Genomic DNA, 21,491 nt, shown 5'->3' with positions numbered 1-21,491 from the left:
TAGATTGTGTGTTTCCAGGCCCTTCTTTATATTTCTGATGTGTTCTGAAATACGTATTTTAAGTTGTCGTGTAGTCCTGCCTATGTATTGTTGGCCACAGGGGCATTCTATCAAGTAGATCACCCCTGTGCTGTGGCAACTAATGTGTTGTTTCATTTTATACGTGATTTTGGTATAATTCGACACAAAGTCCCCTGTTCTTTTAGTAGTTGTTTGTCCATTTCTACAGTTTTGACAGGTCCCACATTTGTAGAAACCCTCCTTGATGGTAGTTTGGTGTAGGGTAGTCTGTACGGTTCTGTCAGGTTTACTGTGGTTGCGGACCAGTTTTTGTTTCAAGTCTTGAGCTTTCCTATAGATAATCTTAGGTTTATCAGGTAGCACTTCTGCGAGGATGTCATCTTCCAATAGTACATGCCAATGCTTCCCTAGGATTTGTCTGAGTTGCCTAGTATCACGATTATATTGTGTGATAAATGCAGTTTTATATATATTATTCGCTTCATCCTTATTTTTCTCCTTATATGTCAACAATGTGTCTCTATCCATCTCTGCTACCTTTATACGTGCTTGGTCTACTAACTTTTCATCATAGTTTTTCTCTAATAATTGATCATTGAGTCCTTGACTTTGGGTATGGTAGTTGTCTATTTTAGTACAATTCCTCCTAATTCTGGTAAATTGACTGGTTGGTATGCTTTGAAGCCAGTTCTTGTGATGACCGCTACTCAACAAGATGTAGCTATTAACGTCTACTGGCTTCATGTATGTTTTGGTGTGTAATTCATCATTCTCAATGTATAATGTCAGGTCTAGGAAATTCACGGTTGTTCTGCTGTACTCAGTGGTGAATGTCAGGTTATACTGGTTACTATTAATATGTTCCAGAAATTCACAAAGTGTTTTCTCGTCACCCCTCCAAATAAAGAACACATCATCAATAAATCTCCGCCAGAGGACTAGATTTGCATCGTAGCCATGCCCAGACCAGATGTTCTTGTCTTCCCAATAGCTCATAAAGAGATTTGCATAGCTCAGCGCAAATCTAGTCCCCATCGCGATCCCTGTGGTTTGTCGGAAGAATTGTCCCCATACCAGAAATAATTATGTTTCAATATGTAATGTATGGCCTTTTGAATGAATTGGGCCTGTTCTTCTTCCAGTGTGTCATCCTTACTTAGATAATGCTGTATGGCCCCTAGGCCCTGGTCATGACCTATGACTGTGTACAAAGATGTAACATCACTGGTACACAGCCACAGGTCCTCACCCCGTTCGACACCAGAGATGGTTCTCAATATGTCCGTTGTGTCTCTTATATAGGATCTTTGTTCCTTTACATAGGGCTGTAGGAATGTGTCAATGTATCTGGATAAGTTGGATGAAACTGAATCTATGCCCGATATGATCGGGCATCCTGGTGGCTGTGCAATTTTCTTATGCACTTTAGGCAGATGGTAGAAAACCGGAATTATTGGGTGTTGTATATTAAGGTAATCGTGTTCTTTTAGTGTCAAGATCCCTTGTGTAAGTCCTTCTTTCAGTAGATTTGTCAGGGTTTTATGGTATTTCTTTGTGGGATCTGTAGTCAGTAGTTCGTATGTAGTTTTGTCTTGTAGGATTCTATCCACCTCTAGATTGTAATTGGTGGTGTTCTGTACTACGATCCCCCCCCCTTTGTCTGCTGGTTTGATTGTTATTTTCTTATTTTCACTGAGTTCCCTTAGCGCTTGTTTTTCAGCTTTAGTGATGTTCATGGTGCCACCCCTGTTATCATTCTTAATCTTATCTACATCCCTTGTGACCAATTTTGCAAAGGTGTCAACCAAGTGTCCTCTGAAATGTTGGGGTAAAACTTGGACTTAGGTTTCAGATCAGTATGTTGGTATTTGGAATCTCCTGTTTGTTTGGTGCTTGGTTGGTTATGGTAATATTTGGCTAGTGTCAATTTCCGAATGATTTTGTGTACATCTAAGTAAGTTTGAAACTTATCTATTCTTGCTGTAGGGGCGAATTTCAATCCTTTGTTTAGTAGTTGTTCTTGTGCTTTGGTCAGTGTTATGTCACTTATATTTATTATACCATAATTTATATTGCTATGTGTTGTTTTTTCTTTGGTTTTTCCAGTATGTTTCCTTCCTCCTCTTGTTCCCCTTTGTGTATATCCAGCTTTCTTTTCTGTGTACTGTTTGTCATGCAGGGCTGGTGATCTGCCTCCTGTTCTAAAAAAATGTTTACCCTTTTTTGATCTTTGTTAATGGGTTGTATCAAATCGATTCCTGTGTTTAGTGTAATTTGTGAGCCTCTTCCTAATGATTGTCTTGCTAATGTTTCGTATGTGCCATCTTCTTCCTCAATACTATAGGTGGAAAATGAAGTGTTAATGGAGATGTCTCTGTCCATCTCTGGGGAGGAGTTTTCTTGATTTGTCAATGGTGTGTTGTTAGCTAAAGTTCTGACTGGGGTTCCCCGGGTCTCAGGCTGGTCTAACTGTCTGCTGGCTGTGTGGTGGCATTATAATAAACGCTGTTGAAGGTGTGGATATTGCAGAGTTCCAACGCGTATTGGCCTATCAGGCCTTCCTCAGGGAATAGTGTAGCGCTCTGTCTGATGGGATTGTATTTTTATAGGTAAATTAAGTGCGCCATCTTGGTTGTGGTATGTGCATCTGTATTAGTGGGCAGTAGTATAGTCGCCATTTTGGAAGTGGGCTCAATTGCTCATGTGATCTCAGCGGCCATCTTTCCCTCAAAATTTCATACCTGATGGATTTTGGTTATGCTTCTCTTTAAAGTGCAATGATAGATTGCACTTTAAAGAGTGAAGAAATCTAAAATTATTAGAGATAGACTCCCTAAAGAACATAGGAGCAAAAAACATCAACCCTACGAAGGAGGGGTGGAAAAAAGGAAAAGGAAGGAACATGGGACAACAACTGACGTCCAAAAAACTGACAAATACCAAATAAGGAACAAGAGAACACCAGTGAACACAGTGTATGGGCATAGATTCAGTTTCATCCAACTTATCCAGAAACATTGACACATTCCTACAGCCCTATGTAAAGGAACAAAGATCATATATGAGACACAATGGACATATTGAGAACCATCTCTGGTGTCGAAAGGGCTGAGGACCTGTGGCTGTGTACCAGTGATGTTACATCTTTGTACACAGTCATAGGTCATGACCAGGGCCTAGGGGCCATACAGCATTATCTAAGTAAAGATGACACACTGGAAGAAGAACAGACCCAATTCATTCAAAAGGCCATACATTACATATTGAAACATAATTATTTCTGGTATGGGGACAATTCTTCCGACAAACCACAGGGACCGCGATGGGGACTAGATTTGCGCTGAGCTATGCGAATCTCTTTATGAGATATTGGGAAGACAAGAACATCTGGTCTGGGCATGGCTACGACACAAATCTAGTCCTCTGGCGGAGATTTATTTATGATGTGTTCTTTATTTGGAGGGGTGACGAGCAAACACTTTGTGAATTTCTGGAACATATTAATAGTAACCAGTATAACCTGACATTCACCACTGAGTACAGCAGAACAACCGTGAATTTCCTAGACCTGACATTATACATTGAGAATGATGAATTACACACCAAAACATACATGAAGCCAGTAGACGTTAATAGCTACATCGTGTTGAGTAGCGGTCATCACAAGAACTGGCTTCAAAGCATACCAACCAGTCAATTTACCAGAATTAGGAGGAATTGTACTAAAATAGACAACTACCATAACCAAAGTCAAGGACTCAATGATCAATTATTAGAGAAATAGTATGATGAAAAGTTAGTGTACCAAGCATGTATAAAGGTAGCAGAGATGGATAGAGACACATTGTTGACATATAAGGAGAAAAATAAGGATGAAGCGAATAATATATATAAAACTGCATTTATCACACAATATAATCATGATACTAGGCAACTCAGACAAATCCTAGGGAAGCATTGGCATGTACTATTGGAAGATGACATCCTCGCAGAAGTGCTACCTGATAAACCTAAGATTATCTATAGGAAAGCTCAAGACTTGAAACAAAAACTGGTCCGCAACCACAGTAAACCTGACAGAACCGTACAGACTACCCTACACCAAACTACCATCAAGGAGGGTTTCTACAAATGTGGGACCTGTCAAAACTGTAGAAATGGACAAACAACTACTAAAAGAACAGGGGACTTTATGTCGAATTATACCAAAATCACGTATAAAATGAAACAACACATTAGTTGCCACAGCACAGGGGTGATCTATTTGATAGAATGCCCCTGTGGCCAACAATACATAGGAAGGACTACACATCAACTTAAAATATGTATTTCAGAATACATCAAAAATATAAAGAAGGGCCTGGAAACACACAATCTATCATTGCACTTTAAAGAGAAGCATAACCAAAATCCATCAGGTATGAAATTTTGAGGGATTTCTATGATAACCAAAAATTGGAGAGGAGGTGATTTCGAAAAAATATTAAACAGAAAGGAGCTAAAATGGATCTTCAACATGAAAACCCTTAAACCATATGGCTTGAATTTGGACAATGAAATTAGGGCAGTTATTATGCAGTAATACACCACATTTTGACCCATTGAGCGACTCTGTAACCCCTCTGCAATAAGGGAGAAACATAACTAACAGTATTTGGTTTGAGGTCAAACATTGGCCATACAGCTATAACAATTAACTAGCTGCTTTGCATCTAACACTCCAGTGGTTTTGAAACTGACTATTATAACACATTACATATGGATCCCTTAAGAAAGATGGCCACTGAGATCACATGAGCAATTGATCCCACTTCCAAAATTGCGACTATAGTACTGCCCACTAATACAGATGCACATACCACAACCAAGATGGCGCACTTAATTTACCTATAAAAATACAATCCCATCAGACAGAGCGCTACACTATTCCCTGAGGAAGGCCTGATCGGCTGATACACATTGGAACTCTGCAATATCCACACCTTCAACAGCATTTATTATAACGCCACCACACAGCCAGCAGGCAGTTAGACCAGCCTGAGACCCGAGGACCTCGTGACCTCGCGGGATCGCGGGTATCCCGGAAGGCTCGCGGCAAGTCAGCAGTCAGCTGTGATCCTCAGCGTGTACCATCGGGTACACACTGCAACCCAGAAGCTAAGTTCAGATGGCGAGGAGGAGAAGACCGGAGCGGACCACTCTCCAGGAGGAGAGTGAAGCAAGTCATCGAGGGTAAGTTGTGCACCTGGGGGATACGGGATGCCGCCCCACCAGACACAGCGTTCATACCCTAACTTTACAAGATTTTTTTTCTTGCTACAACAACTAAGACTTTCCACCCCCCCCACACCCCCCCCCCGAGCATGCCCATTGACTATATCAGCCATCACCAAGATTTATGAGCATTCCTATCAGTAATAACTTTCACCTGAACTTTTACATGGTCTCAGTTATTTGTAAATTCTATACTACAGATCAGTCCATAGACCACAGGATTAGCGGCTATCACATTTCAATTGTCTATACAAATAAACATATTATATTTTTATGAATCCATGTTGGCAATTGATTTTCACTAGTAGGTAGACTCACCACTAGTGCGGACTACCTCTATACTTTTTGTTGATCCTATACCCATAGGGATTGGTTACTCCCTATTTGAGGTGCCGCAGCTGCGACAAACACCCCAGTGGAGTACTGAGCTCTGTACCTACCTACAGTAACTCTATAGATAGTGTTCATAGCTGTTCACTGCAGGGGGGAATAGCCGGCAGTACAGCGGGTCAGCAAGGCTGATAGCTAAGCTTCGCCGTCTGTACAGTAACAGTACACAACTAAAACAAATGAGACAGGCAGTCAGAGCATTGCGTCTCAGTGGCTGGCCCCTCCTACCAGGCTCAGAGTGGGCTGCGTGGATCAGGCCAGCCCTCCTCTGCATGCTGCTTGTCTGTATCTGGTCTGTCTGGCTCTACCTGTGCTTCCTCCTTTCATCACACCGTTGGGGCCGGCTCCCTGCTCTTCACAGGAAGACACAAGAAAGCCAGTTGGGGGCTGTGTTTACTGGGGGTAATATAGGGGAGGGGGGCCAGTGTATAATGCAATCTAATGATGATGTTGTGTGTACTGAAGGTAATATGGGGGGGCTGTGTATAATGCAATATAATATGAATGCTGTGTGTACTGGGGGTAATATGGGGGAGGGGAGCTTGTGTATAATGCAATATAATATGGGTGCTGTATGTACTGGGGTAATATGGGGGGCTGTGTATAATGAAATATAATATGGGTGCTGTATGTACTGGGGTAATATGGGGTGGCTGTGTATAATGAAATATAATATGGGTGCTTTGTGTACTGGGGGTAATATAGGGGAGTGGGGCCTGTGTATAATGCAATGTAATATGGGTGATGTATGTACTGGGGTATTATGGGGGGCTGTGTATAATGAAATATAATATGGGTGCTTTGTGTACTGGGGTAATATAAGGGAGGGGGTCTGTGTATAATGCAATGTAATTTAGGTGCTGTATGTACTGGGAGTAATATGGGGGGGGCTGTGTATAATGCAATATAATATGGGTGCTTTGTGTACTGGGGGTGATATAGAGGAGAGGGGCCTGTGTATAATGCAATGTAATATGGGTGCTGTATGTACTGGGGATAATAAGGGGGAGGGAGGCCTGTGTATAATGCAATGTTATGATGAGAGACATAACTATAATGGGGCCCAGGATATTAGTGGGCATAAAGAAAACAACCGCTAGGAAGATAAAGGTCTGATTTAGAGGCGGACACATTGCCAAGGTTTGCGCAGTTGAACGATTTTTTTTTTTACTCTGCATGCACCAACTTAGATTACAGATGGTGGTCATAGTGAGGACTTAATTTGCAGAGTGATTAACAGACAGGAAGCGTTTGTGGGAGGTAACGGGGATGGCAAGTAAAACGCCTGCATGTTGTGACTTTTTTCGGGGACGTGTCTCAGACTGCGAATTCGTACGCAGCTGTAAAGACCCCAGCATCTTAGCGCTGACAGCCTTTCTGAGTGACTATGGAGTTGCTCAGAAGTTCAGTGTATGTCAGTTGCTGTGTTTTTGTATGCAAGTAGCGGATTAGAGATTGCGTCAGTAGGCAAATCTATAAATAATGATATTTATATCAAAGACAAAAAAAAATACGGGGTTCAGACAGTGTAGTATGTTAAAAGCACACGTACATCAGAAACGTGAAAAACTGGCATATCAGGGGCAAACAAGCCTGTTGGTAGAAAGCGCCGTAGCTCCGTTTTCAAACCAGGAACCAGCCTCTGATAACCCCTGGACGCACTTTCTACTAACAAGTTGCTTGTCCCTGATATACCAAGTTTTAACTTTTCTAGCATAGGACTTGTGCAATTTTCAAAGGTGCAACTAATGGTGGAGTATAAAGACGCACAAAGGATGGCTGTAGCGTCTGTAGATACTGACAGTGGTCGTCTCAGTCCTTGTATATTAGGACGCACTCATGTGCACCAGGGAAGGGCTTTGTAGCTGCATGAGCATAAAGTCTTAGACATAACTGTAGCAAAAGATGCAAGGAAGGAAGCGACTGCCTCTGACTCAGAATCAGAACCTGCCCCCTCCACCGACCTGCCCCCTTTAGGGCTGCTTCCAGATACTTCCCGGTCTGGTTTTCCATCCCAATCCGCTCCTGCTTGTGTTATAGGTTTAATAAATGTTTTAATGACAATATGACTATTGCAATAATTTAATTTAAAAAAAAGAACTGTGAACCATTGTACTTTAGTGTCATGCCGATGAGTTTTCAGTGCTTCTTTAATGTAAAATGCCTTTCAATTTTATTGTTTTAGGAGGAGGTATACCACATGGTAGGTTCCGCTAAAAAGCATGTTCGCATATACTGTTCACTTCACTGTTCACTGGTTCTTTTTTTTAACAGTTTGCCATCACAAAACAATTTCTTAACACAGAAGAGGGGTGTAACATTACAACTGTTTATCCACAAAATAGAATTACACCTATCAATTTTCCACTGAACATGTACATTACCGAATATTACCGAATATTCAAAAGGAGAAGCAATTTCATAGATAAATATGTAATAATAATAATAAAAATGAAGTAACACATCACCCACAAAAGAGATTTTTTATATTATATGATAAATCTATAAATATAATTTTATTCACATTTGGATCACTTGCACTAACATCATCATCCTCACAGCTAGTTCTCACTGATTAATATGTAGTGTAATTATGGCATTGTGACCAGGTCCAGATTAGTGACAAGGCCAAACAGAGTCAGATAGGCGCAGAAGAATTGTAGAGATGACAGGATTTCCTTTATTTTCACTTATTGCAGATGTATTATCTAATTCAAAATGGTCTCTAAGTCAACATTTATAGTTTTAATTAAATATATATTTTGAATACAACTACAGCAGGTAAATAGAACTCTGTGGTGATGGGTTTGTCGGAGACAATGGGATGGCAGAACAACAGCTTCCTAAGAGAAACAAAAAAAAGAGAAACCTGTGATTCAAAGACAACTAGTAATGAGTGATTAAAGAGATCCATTTGCAGAAGTCAGTCCCCTTATAGAATTGTTTCTGATTGGATCATTAGAATCTGGACTCTGGTGGATAATGTTTTCAGTCTTCAAATTATTCCTACATGTATTATGTATAACTACATATGGTATCTTTACTATGAAGGCTGTAATATTTGCCTTCATCTTACAGTACTTTATAGATCATAGCATAATGCCCAGTGATACAATAACACTCTTCCTCTTTCAGCTACTCCATCCCATCCATATGGAATTACTGTCCTGAACTGTGATGGCCATTCACTGACCTTAGGCTGGAAATTACCCAAATTCACTGGTGGATCCAATATCACTGGATACTATATTGATAAGCGGGTAGCTAATCATCTTAACTGGCATGAAGTGAATTCCAGCCTTGTGCAACAAAGAATCTACAAGGTTTGTATTTATGTATCTTTTCTATTATACCTTGTGTTGTATATTTTGAAAAGCATATACAATACTATACAAAGCCATGTCAACATACTTCTGCAAAATTCCAATTTCTTAATGTTTCTGAAATAATATGGGTATCAAACTTAAAAGATAATATGTATTTATTTATTCAACATACAGGTATATGTTTAATTAATATAATTAATCACTGACAATCCAAGTATACCTAATACCCACTTCTATATGTCACTGAAAACAAATACTGTAGGTAATTAGGTACCCTAAGTTTTTTAAACAAATAAATCAATTGACTATAAAAATAATGTATTTTGTTTACTATAAAACCTAAAATGGTATATTTCCAATACTGTGCTTGGTTATTGCAAGAGTTTATAGCTTTTGTCTTGTCTGTTTAGCGCTAACATTCCTGGTTGAATGTACAAATAGAGAACTGATATTTTTACATTTTATAAATTGTTGCAGAAGTTATTTTGCACCAAAAAGTACATCACAAGTTATACCTTGACATCTTACATTTCAAGACAAAAATACATATGGTATATACAGTTAACTTCCATATAAACACTGTAGGGCTCATTTAAAAGTAGGATATGCATTTATGAACTGTGCACATGCACCAAAAATTCATACACATACATCCGTAATATTTTTGGCATATTGATTACTTGGATCTCCTTATATTTGAAGAGGTGAAAAGGGGTTGTCCAGCCTAGGATGATTACAGTAAATGTATATTCATGTTATTATAACACATGAACGCATCTGCAGAGATGCCTTTAGGGTGTTTTAAACTCCCTATCAGTTATATCCTATGCAAATACCCCTTTTTAATACTTAACATTATAACATATATAAATGATCAAATAAATACACAACACTGGAGGTGGAGTTTCCAACTGAGGTCAAATTAATTTGAATAATATTTAATTATTTACTTTCAATTGGGTAATTATAGTTAGTATGGTGACGGACCAAGAATGGATGACAGAAAAAATAAAACACGACAAAAAACATTCATACAATTCACACATCAAAATTAAATAACACACCCAGACGGGTTTGTGCTAATTCCCAGTAGGGGCAATGCTTTTGGTCATCATAAACAATAGAAGATCACACCCTCTAAGCTAAATGACAATTAAAAAAACATACAACAAATTACAAAAACATGGAGGGAGGATGGGACTTCCAAAAGAAAAGAGGGGGAGCTTCCAACAAACAGTTGCTTATAAGTAAGCAAAAACACATTCCTCAAACCTGAATGTCATCACTTAAATCAGCAATTAAAACACATCTTAAAAAGTGGGAAAAGGGGAACTTAGCTTGGGCCTACCGATGGGGTTTAGGTGTACTCAGCCAGATAACAGGCTTGCAACTCATTTCTGGGGCAACAATATGCAATGGTAATGATAACTACTAGAAGCACTGCTCCTTGTTGGCTGATTGCATATTGATACCTGCACTACTACAGTTGACAGTGCCTAAATCATTAGTGTGTCAGAAATCAGAGCTTGGCACCTACTCATTCTTTTCCTACCGGGGCATCTTGCTTCCTCTCATATGCTCTCAGCAATCTATTCTCTCTCTACTGCCCATCATTCCAGGTCCTTTTCAGTGTCCTCTTCCCTAGATGTCCACCATGCAGGTCTCCATCTAGAGGAGGGGGCACAGCAACTTACAAAGTCAGTCAGATGATCACTAACTTCATGGTTATACATAGTACAAAATTAAGCTGCCTTTTTAAACCTCATTGTGGCTAATGCAAGATTCCAGATTACTATTTTTTTTGTCTTCTTACAGCAATTAGTTGATCTTGTTTGTCTATATGTGCCCTAGGTTCAGCTTTGTGCCCTAGGTTCAGATTGTCTCACAATTTTGCTACATTGCCTTAATATTGTTCAATCCTTTCTGTAATTATTTATTAGATATATGTATAGGTTGGAGTGTATATATATTATATATGTAACATCTTTACCAGGGACAGTTTAGGAGAGGAGGGGGTCTGTGTGCAGACTCAGTGTGGGACCCCTTCTCCCTGTGGTGCAGTAAGCTCTGGCATTGTGGAATAGTCTACTGCGCAAGTGCAGGTCTCTGGGACCATGGCACGGGTGCCATGTTACCGGAGACCTGCATATATGCAGTTTGCTGCAAACAATGTTACCATTGTTACTTATTAAACTAATTAATGAAAGTTACTTTTTTGTGGTTATTCTTCTTAGTGCACCATTACATGACAGTTTCCTTTCTTGTGTTTATATCTACTTAAATAGACATGGAAAAAAATACAAGTCTTGGCTCACTCTAAACACTGGCCACAAATTTTGTTTGTGAGATTCATTTGCTTGGTCCTTTTATCTGATAAAGGTTTCTGTCCATGGGCGTAACTATCATAGGTGCAAGAGGTGCAGCTGCTATGGTGCCTAGAGCTGAGGGGGGCCCATCTTCCTTGTCCAAGTTACATGTATTATATACATTTTTTTACCATTGGGTGGTACATAGGGGCCCTTACAAACAGGGGCATTTTAAGAGAGGAGGGGGCCCGTGTGCAGCCTCCGCTTAGGCCCCCTCCTCTCTAGCAGCGGACTGAGCACAGTAGATTCTGGCTTAATGCCAGAATCTATTGCACATATGCGGGTCACTGCGCCTTATTCCCGGGGACATATTCTCTGCACATGTGCAAGTCACCGGGAAAATGGCTGCCGCCATTTTCCCTGTGATTTTTGCTACACTGCAGTGCTGGCCCTCTGGCCCCTCACTCCCAAGACTGTGGAAAGGTAAGTATAAACTAAATATGGGTGCAGGGTATGCGGTGTGGACCCCCTGGACTCAGGGGCCCATGTGCACCGCACACTCTTCACCCATTATAAATACGCCCCTGCTTACAAACCTTTGTTATGAGGCCTTCAAATACCTAGTTACGCCCCTGTTTCTGTCATCTCTGATTACGCTTAGGACAGCTGCCTTACGATTGGAAAAATATACTACCACAGTCAAATTCCGACTGCTGCTGTCTTCAAAGTGGATCAACTTGTCCTACATGGAAGTCCTAACTATTATCTTACCAAAATCTCACTCAAATTCTTCACTGGTTATTAACTTATCTGCATGGGCATGGATTTGGCTTTCATGTCTTTTTGGGTGGGCGAATGAAATTATGGGACCCTTGTTGGGGACATCCCTGTAGACTTGTAAAGTAGAATATATACACATTTTGGATTTAAGCTATTTTGTACAATATAAAGCTGAAAGCAATATGAAATTACACTTTACTTTTAATGGGATTAAAGACAATTGTGGTACTCTTTAGATGACAGACTGATGCATTTAGAGTTCATATGCCACGAATACAGTAACTAGTAGATTTTAGCAGTCATCAATCTGTCAGAATTCAATGAGATAATATACCATTGTGCGCTCATGAAACAAATTACATCTGCAAGTAATTTGGACAAAGCAGACCTAATAGTACTTTCACACAATTATTTTAAAGCTTCCTCTATCTTACAGTGATGAATCTTTATCTCTTCAACAGCTCTTTGCAAATATAATGGTTTCCTTAGTTTTTAATCCTTTCAATTTTCTTTACTATAATTATGTATTAATGTATTATTGTAAAAGTACGCTGTAAATTCCAAGGGTCCAGGTTAATTCTATACATCCTTATTTCATTTTTGTGTTAAATTAAATTATAATATTATACATAACAGGAAAGGCGTATCTAGTTTTGCATACAATGATACACATGACTTATGCCATTAATTGTCTCTTAACGTTAGTTGGCAGCTACTAATACACTTTATCTATCTATCTATCTATCTATCTATCTATCTATCTATCTTAGATTGCAGTGGTACCTTTGCAAACTTTACAAACTTTATCTCAAGATATCTCCATTATTTATTGAACTCTTGAAATGTTTAGATATTCATTACATATATATATATATATATATATATATATATATATATCAGTGTATATTATCCGTAGAACTTTTATTAAAGACAACAGTGGTGAAACTACCTGATAACACAGCCTCTCCAGCCTTTCTGGATCTGGAAAGAAAAAAAAATCCTCTTCTTCTAAGTGAGTGCTGGACACAATAGTGAAATAATAAGCACACAGATATTCTTTCCCAATCGACATACTCCTATGTGAACAAGCAATTTTTATCTCCCTGAAATCATCCTAGTGCGGAGAGTTTACTGGGTAATAGCATTCCAGGTTTGATTTCTATTTTCAGCTCCACCACTAAACCCAACATTCGCAGATATGATCCATGAACATAAAATACATTATTCAGTTTAAACCTGACATTCAATTGCAGGCCTTTTTAAAATTAATGCATTACCTCCCTCTCCACTTCCATATTTAGCACAATGTTCTGCGTAATATTGTTACTGTGACATCAGTGGCTTTGCCATTTTATATGAAGGAAGGAAGTAATTTGCACAGTAACAATTCTGCAAAGCAAGTCTGCCGAGGTGTCCATCACATTGTCTCTGTTGTTGCAGCAGATGTTTTTCCCAACTAACATGGCAGTCTGCTGGAGTGAAAGAGAACATGATAGACATAAGTATAAATATTCCAGTTATTTCATGTATATTTTTTCAGATATTATTCAGCTTCTACTATATTTTAATGGAAGATAATGGCTGTACTTGCTCCTTAAGGGTACATGAAGCCATGATGAAAATCAACATTAGTCCCTAGAATATTATGATAATTTGGCTATGGTTATTAAGACATTAAATTTACAGAAAACATATACTTTATAGTGGTGTAATAGCACAGCCAGTAAATGTATCATCTAAATGTTATTTGCTTATAATTACTGCAATTGTTTACCGGCTCATTATCGTATCAGTCAGAAAAATATCATAGAACCAGCATGCTATTATTGACTATACTGCATTAAATTTGCCTTTAACATTCATGCCTTATAAAATAGAATGATAGTTTAAATTATTTGGAAATTTTGAGTTGTGGTATTTGAAATTAAAAAAACATTAAGTCAAATTTATGCCAATGGTTCAATGAAAAAAAAATCCAACCATATCAGATAATAGTCAAGTGGCATCTTCTGTGTCATATAAAATACAGTTAAGAATCTCTTTTTGTTACTTTTCTATCTTATAATGTTAAAAAAGAAGTTTAGTTTCTACAGCAATTTTATTTATTTATAAAGTTTTCAGTATTCTTATATTGCTGAACCATGGGAGTATTCCAAATCCATTGTACATAGTTTGTAGCAATTAAAGGCCCACTAGGAAACATGCTGTAATTTGTATGATAAAAAGCCTTCAAATAAAAGCAAAAAATGTACACAGATTGCTCAGATTGCACAATACCTAACTTTGTCAGGGGTGACTTTAAAGCACAACTCCTCCTTTAGTAGAAGTGTCACTTATGAAATATATACAGTATAGACAGTGACCAGGAACTTGTCAGGAGCAGGACCTTGCCAACTACTGCTGCATCTTTCGGTCCTAGAGAACTAAAGTCCATTCATAGCTGTACAATAGACCTTTGTGTCCGTGAGCTATGGAGAGCATTCCAGAATGTTGCAATATAGTTGCAGGGAAAGCTTGCAGGATTTTTGAGTAATTTTGTCTCTCTTCTTCAGGTAATGGGAATGTTCCCAAAGGGAAAGGCCCATCTGATTTCTTTATGTCTGAGGCATATCTAAATAAGTACAGCGCTGCTAAATTTGGAGTTGTCCTTTAAAAAATCTGTCAATTGCTGTCTGTACAAATATCAGCTGATATAAAGCGCAGTCATCACAGACTCATCACAGGTATTAGAGGCATTGCCTACCTGTCAAAAACACCATTGATGTGTGGTGTGCTCTTGACTAAGGAAACCGTATGCTCTGAAAATAAGAGCTTCCTGTTAGAAACATTCTTTTTTAAGTTTGATTGGTATGTTAAAGTTATGCCCACTAGTAGTAGGATCTTTGTTGAGGTGAGAGAATGCCGTCAACAGTAATGTCTTCAGGAATTACATAAAGTGTCTCGAAAATTAATGTAGATGTAATATGAGTGAATAGAAGATGTGTATTTAAAAAAAGCTTGAGTGTTTTTTAATACTCCTTATCGCTTTGCATTCTTATTGGAATCTCAAAGTGTTTGCAGACAGATTGCATATGTGCATTACCAATGCGATTCTGGAGGTGCTGAGTTCGCCAGGGGTGATTTTTCAGACCCCTATTCCTGCTACTGTGACATTAACACAGTCTGGTGCTAAATCTTCCTACTTTGCTATGCTAAATGGCAAAGCAGGAGGACTTATAGCTCAGAGATAACTCAGTGTGAATATGCCACTTTGCTTCTATGTATAATATTTAATTGTTTTCTCATAATTTATTCTCACTATTAGACATATCCTAATAATCAGCATTACATAAGCTCATGCTCTGCAAATCAGATGACATCACTATCATCACAAATACTACAATATTTAGCATAATATACACAGACATTTTACATCAAATGACATCATCAATACATTATTTAAAATTAATGACATTATACCCAAACAATAAATGAATTCAGAATGAAGTTTAATGTAACGAAGTACCTCTTTAATAATCTGGGTTTTATAACACAACACAACTATGTCCGAGCTCCAAGGCATGGTAAACCATTTAAACAAATGAGCCAGCAAACATTTGCAATACAGACACAAAGAATAAAATAAACACATTCTGAAACTTCTCTTTAGGTTTGAAATGCCTGGCCCACTTTGGCATCCAGTCTTCTGCTGCTGGGCAGGTTCCTCCATATTTAAGACCATTAGTAACAACAGCTGTCCTTCTGAGGAGTCCGGTATGTGTATTGGCTTCAGGAAGCTTACTTGTGCTCCCGATGTAACTCCCGGAAACTCTGAGAAGTCTGGGCTGAAAGAAATCAGATATCACACAATAAGATCATGTGAAATGTTTCTTTGCCTTGTTTCCAGATCTGAGGAGGGCAAACAATTTCTATTTATACCAAGTCTTGACTGTTATGTAAAAAGTAAAACCCAAAGAATTTTGACATATTTCAAAACATTCTCTCCTCAAACATGTCATCACATTCCCTCCCTATCTTACCTCCCCATTTTTCCTGCAGGTGAAACTGTCTATATGACTGTATTATGATAACTTATGGTCAGCAGCTAGCTCATTTGTGGGCTACTCAGTTATCGCTTCCCTATGGCTAAACTAACACTGTTTTCTAAAAAGTCCTCAATTGACCGGAGAATAGATCTAGCTTGATACACTCATTATATGCTAACAGGTTTGATGTAGTATATCTGCAAGAGATACATTTTAGGAAGGATGCCTCCCTGGGACTTCACTCTCGTCACTTTCCTCAGGCATATTTTAATGACATCTTTAGCTCTAAGGCTTGGGGAGTTGCCATATTATTTTCTAAACACCTTAAGCTCATGGGTTTTACAGAGGGGCCAATAGGAGATGGTAGGGGGTTGCTGATTAAAGCCACTATGTAAAATTTATATTTATAAATTTATATCTACCTAACCAAGGCCAATCCCACATCCTTAGTGAATCTTTAGAATTAATTGAATCACATATAGAAGGGGTCCTGGTGGTCGGTGGAGATTTTAACTGGGCACTGGAACCCTCACTGGACACCTCCACTATGGCATCTAGGACCTCACTTAAAGAAGCCAGGTGCTTTTGATCGATTTTACATGATTTCCAATTATTGGATACCTGGCGATTGCTTCACCCTACAATGAGGGACTTCACATTCTATTCACCCCACACAATTCATACTCCCATATAAACTATTTTTGTGTGAACCACTCCTACTTAGATCTACTCTTAGATGTGACCGTCAGCCAGATTGTGAGATCTGATCATGTTCCTATCACTCTCTCCCTGCATCTCTGTCACCCCCCCACCTCATCATTGGCATTGGCAGTTTAATGAACAATGGGACACGACCTGTAGGGCACAACTTGCAGAGACTATAGATGAGTATATCTTCTTGAATGTCACCGTAGATGTATTGCCAGTCATGATTTGGGAGCCACACAAGTGTGTTGTCAGGGGCAGGTGTATTCTACTTAGCTCCTTTCTTAAGAAGCAAACAACTGAGTGCAGAAATGTTCTGTTCTCAAAAATAAAATCCTTGAAATGGCCCATGAAAGTACCTTAGCTCTTGACACATACATAGAGCTTCAAAATGCTATTACTTCTTTGAATAGCTAGCTTAATGATGGGGTCCGGCGAGCATACCAATGCTGCTGCCACAAATATCACCGATGGAGAAATAAACCAGGCAAGATGCTAGCAAGAGCTCTCAGGACCCAGAGGTCACTCACATACAGTATATATCCAACTGGTGCTCCTTGTAGTACAGATGTAGCACTTGCCAGGATTTTCCATGCTTACTATTGAGAATTATATAATTTATCTTTGACTCGCATAGAGTCTGAACAAGCAGATCACGAGTAAGCAGTTGCAAGCTTCCTGGAGGAAGTTGAGTTCCCTACTCTACTTGAAGCAGTGACACAAGCCCTGGAAGTGCTATACACGGAAGGCAATTTGTTTCATATTCTCAAGTCATCATTGACAGACAAGAGCCCTGGTCCTGACAGCTTTACTATTTAATATTATAAAGCCTTTCAGGACAAACTTATTTGTCTTTTACTGCGGGCGTGCAATGCCATATCTCAGCAGCCCCCTTTCTCTGGCCAGTCCCTTGGTGATCATATTACCATTATCCCAAAAGAGGGCAAAGTCCCATTCCTTCCAGCCAGCTATAGGCCTATTTCCCTGTTAAATATTGATATTAAACTATACGCCAGACTGATGGCGAATCATCTTCGGCTGCTACTTCAGGGGCGTCATTCACTCAGATCAGGTTGGCTTTGTACCAGGCAGAGAGGTGAGGGACACCACTACTAAAGTGATCGATTTGATAGCCTACGCTCAGAGTAAAAATATCTTGATGATGCTTTTCTCCTCAGATGTCAAGAAAGCTTTTGATTGGGTGGACTGGGGCTATATGAGGGTGGGCCTGACGGGGTTGGGCTTGGGACAGGGGTTTTTGCAGAAGATTATTTTCCTATATCCGGCTCCATCAGCACAGATCAGAGTAAATGGGATATTATCTGAAAAGATTAAAATGTCTAATGGCACATGCCAAATCTGCCCTCTCTCGCCATTGTTTTATGTATTGTGTATGGAGGTCTTGGCGAGAGCAATTAGAGGCAGCTCTAAAATTACTGGGTTGAGAGTGGGTGCTAGAGACCACCATTTAGCTCTTTTTGCTGATGACCTGATGGGAACCCGGTAACTTCTCTACTTAACCTCATGTAGGTATTTGACTCAGTTGGTCAGATGACCAATTTTAAAATCAATTTTACAAAATCCATGTCTTTAAATGTTACTGTCTCAGTGGAGACTGTCTGGGCCCTGACTGCTTCCTTTTCATTTGTCTGGCACCCCTCCCACATCAAGTATTTAGGCATACTCATCCCAAAATGTCTTCATACAACTGTGGCCCTAAGTTATGTCCCTCTCCTAAGTAAGAAATTACTGGAGTCACAATGGCTCACTCAAAAGTTTTCTCTGTTGGGACTCATAAACATAATTAAAATTAACATACACCTTAGGCTCCTATATCTCTTCCAAGCAATTACCCTGAAGCTTCTTCCCCGCTTCTTACCAGATGCACACAAAATTATTCCTAACTTTGTGTCAGACAAAAACCCAAATATAAGCATCTTCATCTTTTTAGACCAAAAAGGCAAGGTGGCCAACAATTGCCCTTGATTTCAGCTTATTATCAAACTACAGTTTTAAACATGATCTTATATTGGTCCAGGGATCTGGGAAGGAAGCAGCATGTATAATTGGAATCCTCCTCTACGAACCTGTGCCTTAACAACACCATGGTGCTCTAGCATTATAGGCTCGTTGGCCCCATTTTATTATATGGAAAAAAACTGTGCCTTAGGACAGGAATTTCCTTAGTGATAGTTTCACTTACACCTATTTTTGTTACCCTCTCTTTCCTCCTGGGACATGAGGCCAGACTGTGTCCTTGTGGAAGGAGGCAGGTGTTATCAGACTGAGACATCTCATCTTTAATGGGGTGATTAGGTCCTTCTCTGCACTATGTGCTTGTGCTGGTAACCCTGATGAGATTATTGGCTTTACTTTCAGATGCATCATTTTGCCTCCTTTCAGGGAGGGATCTCCCAGTATGGTAGGGATCTTACACCGTTTGAGACCATGTGATCTCACCCCCTCAGACCCCATCCATGTCATTTCTGGTACTTATCAAATCCTTCTGTCTGGCCACTTTCCTGCTAACCCATCATATAAATTGGGAGAAAGCCTTTCAAATTACCTCTGTCTGCTCTTCTAGCATCGAAATACTTGAAACTCAATATACACTTTTGACAAGGCGGTACAGGTGTCCGGTTATGCTAAATACATTTTTCCCTTCAGTGTCCCCTATGTGCTGGAGATGTGGCAAAGATAGAGGTATTTTGATACACATATGGTGGGACTGCCCCCTCATTTCCCCCTTTTGGTCCAAAACTATAGCACTATCTTCAGAAATTCTGGTTTACCAGGTGCCGATAATACCAGACTTTTGGTTACTTTTGTACACAGACACACTTATATCCCAGTCTAAAAAAAACCTCCTTAAACATATTAATGCAAGAGTGGTTGTCCCAGTTCGCTGGTGCTCAGTGGTGGCCCCTTTGATATAGGATTGGACTTCTCTATGAATATGGAGGATATTATTCACGCAGCCTTTATTGCAACCTGGTTTAGCTGGATGGAGTTTAAGTATTTTCCTTCATATAAAGTCAGAATCCCTGAAAATCAGATGTAGACATATTTTATTTAGCTCAAGCCTTCTCTGGCCATCGCACTTCTTCATTCTTTTACATTATCTTTGTTCCCCACTGTTTTCCTCCAAATCCTGCGTTTTCCCTTCACTTCTTTCCTTTGTCTCGTCTTCCCCACTCTTAGAAATGGTTTGTTGTGTACGTTTCTGTTTTCAGGAGTTTTGTCTGTATATGATGGTAAAAGAGGTTATATATTTTGTCTTCATTTGGTTAAGGCTTGGTTCAAAAAATAAAGAATTGTCACCCCTTATACTCTACCAGTGTGATAATGATATGTAATTGTTTTTATATGCTGTGAAACTCTTCAAACTCAAAATAAAGAATTTATAAAAATATTTCATCACATTAACATTAAGTTCAAATGTCTATTGAATTATTCCTGACAGGTTGAGGACCTGAGTGAGGGTGCTTTCTATGAATTTAAAGTGACTGCATGTAACCTTGCTGGTCTCGGCCTTCCCTCTGATCCAAGTGAACACTTTAAGTGTGAGGCATGGACGTTTCCTGAGCCAGGTAAGACACACCTAATATGTTATTTAGTTTTCTGTGCACACTGAGGGCCTGACTCAGAATTGGATGTAAGTCCACTTGTGGATCAAAATATGTATTCTATATTTAACCCCACATGCACAGGAAAACAAAGTAATATTTAATTTTTCTTGCATCTATGGCCCCTTATGTTTGAAATTGGGTCTGAGGAGGTGGATTGGAGCTTGCAAATGCAAGTTATGGTCATATTAGTGAAGCATGCTCCCTGCAGATGCACACCTATGTAGCCTAGGCAGCATCTCCAGATATGCCTATTTCACATAGTTATATAAGGCCCGCTGTCCCCATACACTAGTATGGGGACAGAAATTCACCAAGCTCTGAAAATACAATATTTTCAGAGCTTGACTGCGGGAGCATTCGCCATCTTCAGATGGTGTTTGATCCCGCTCGCGACGCACACCGCAGTACTTCCCTATGGCAAGGAGTCCCAGGTTGCGAAGAGGGATCCTTACGGATCCCTCCGTCCCAGTCCGGCTCCTTCCGAACGCAGGGGCTTTTATGCCACTGCGTGAACTTTAGTATAATGTAGATTAACCTACATTATATTCCATTCCATGACCATGAAAGCACTGCCAGCACATGCAAGAAAGGAGAAAACAAGTGTGTATATTTTTATGCATCAGAAGTGCAAAATAAATCTCTGTGTGTTTTCCATATAGTTTTGATGCAGCTTAGCCCACTTTATATTCGATTCCATCACCGTGAAAGCATTGCCAGCACATGCAAGAAAGGAGAAAACAAAAGTGTGCATATTTTTATGCATCAGAAGTAGCATCAGACATGGCAATATATAGGAGATTAAATAACTGGTGACGTATTGAATAGAGAATAGAGTAAATTAATTCACTTACCTCTGCATTTATCTTACTTGGAGATTGGTGATATGATTCAATCGACTGTAAAATAGTTAAACTACTGTATGTTCATTAAATTTTTCCATCTACAATAATGTATATTTGGATTATTCAACACAAGTATATGTTTATTGTATAATATGCATCCCATTTACACTTATCTTTATATAAAGCTGTAATG

At 39.2% G+C, this 21,491-nt stretch overlaps 1 protein-coding gene across 2 annotated transcripts in view; it reads left to right on the top strand.

Moving 5' to 3' along the window:
- Positions 1–21,491, top strand: part of MYOM2 (myomesin 2) — a 184,744-nt gene that overhangs the window by 96,097 nt on the left and 67,156 nt on the right. For both annotated transcript variants that reach the window (XM_088479697.1, XM_088479696.1), the window contains 2 exons: positions 8,821–9,008; positions 20,291–20,417. In XM_088479697.1, the coding sequence (XP_088335823.1) occupies positions 8,821–9,008; positions 20,291–20,417 (315 nt within the window). The remainder of the gene's footprint in view (positions 1–8,820; positions 9,009–20,290; positions 20,418–21,491) is intronic.

This window comes from Taudactylus pleione, unplaced genomic scaffold (assembly GCF_031769625.1).
Source record: "Taudactylus pleione unplaced genomic scaffold, aTauple2 ptg000244l, whole genome shotgun sequence".
Classification (NCBI taxonomy): Eukaryota; Metazoa; Chordata; class Amphibia; order Anura; family Myobatrachidae; genus Taudactylus; species Taudactylus pleione.
This window is presented reverse-complemented; position numbering and strand designations above follow the sequence as displayed.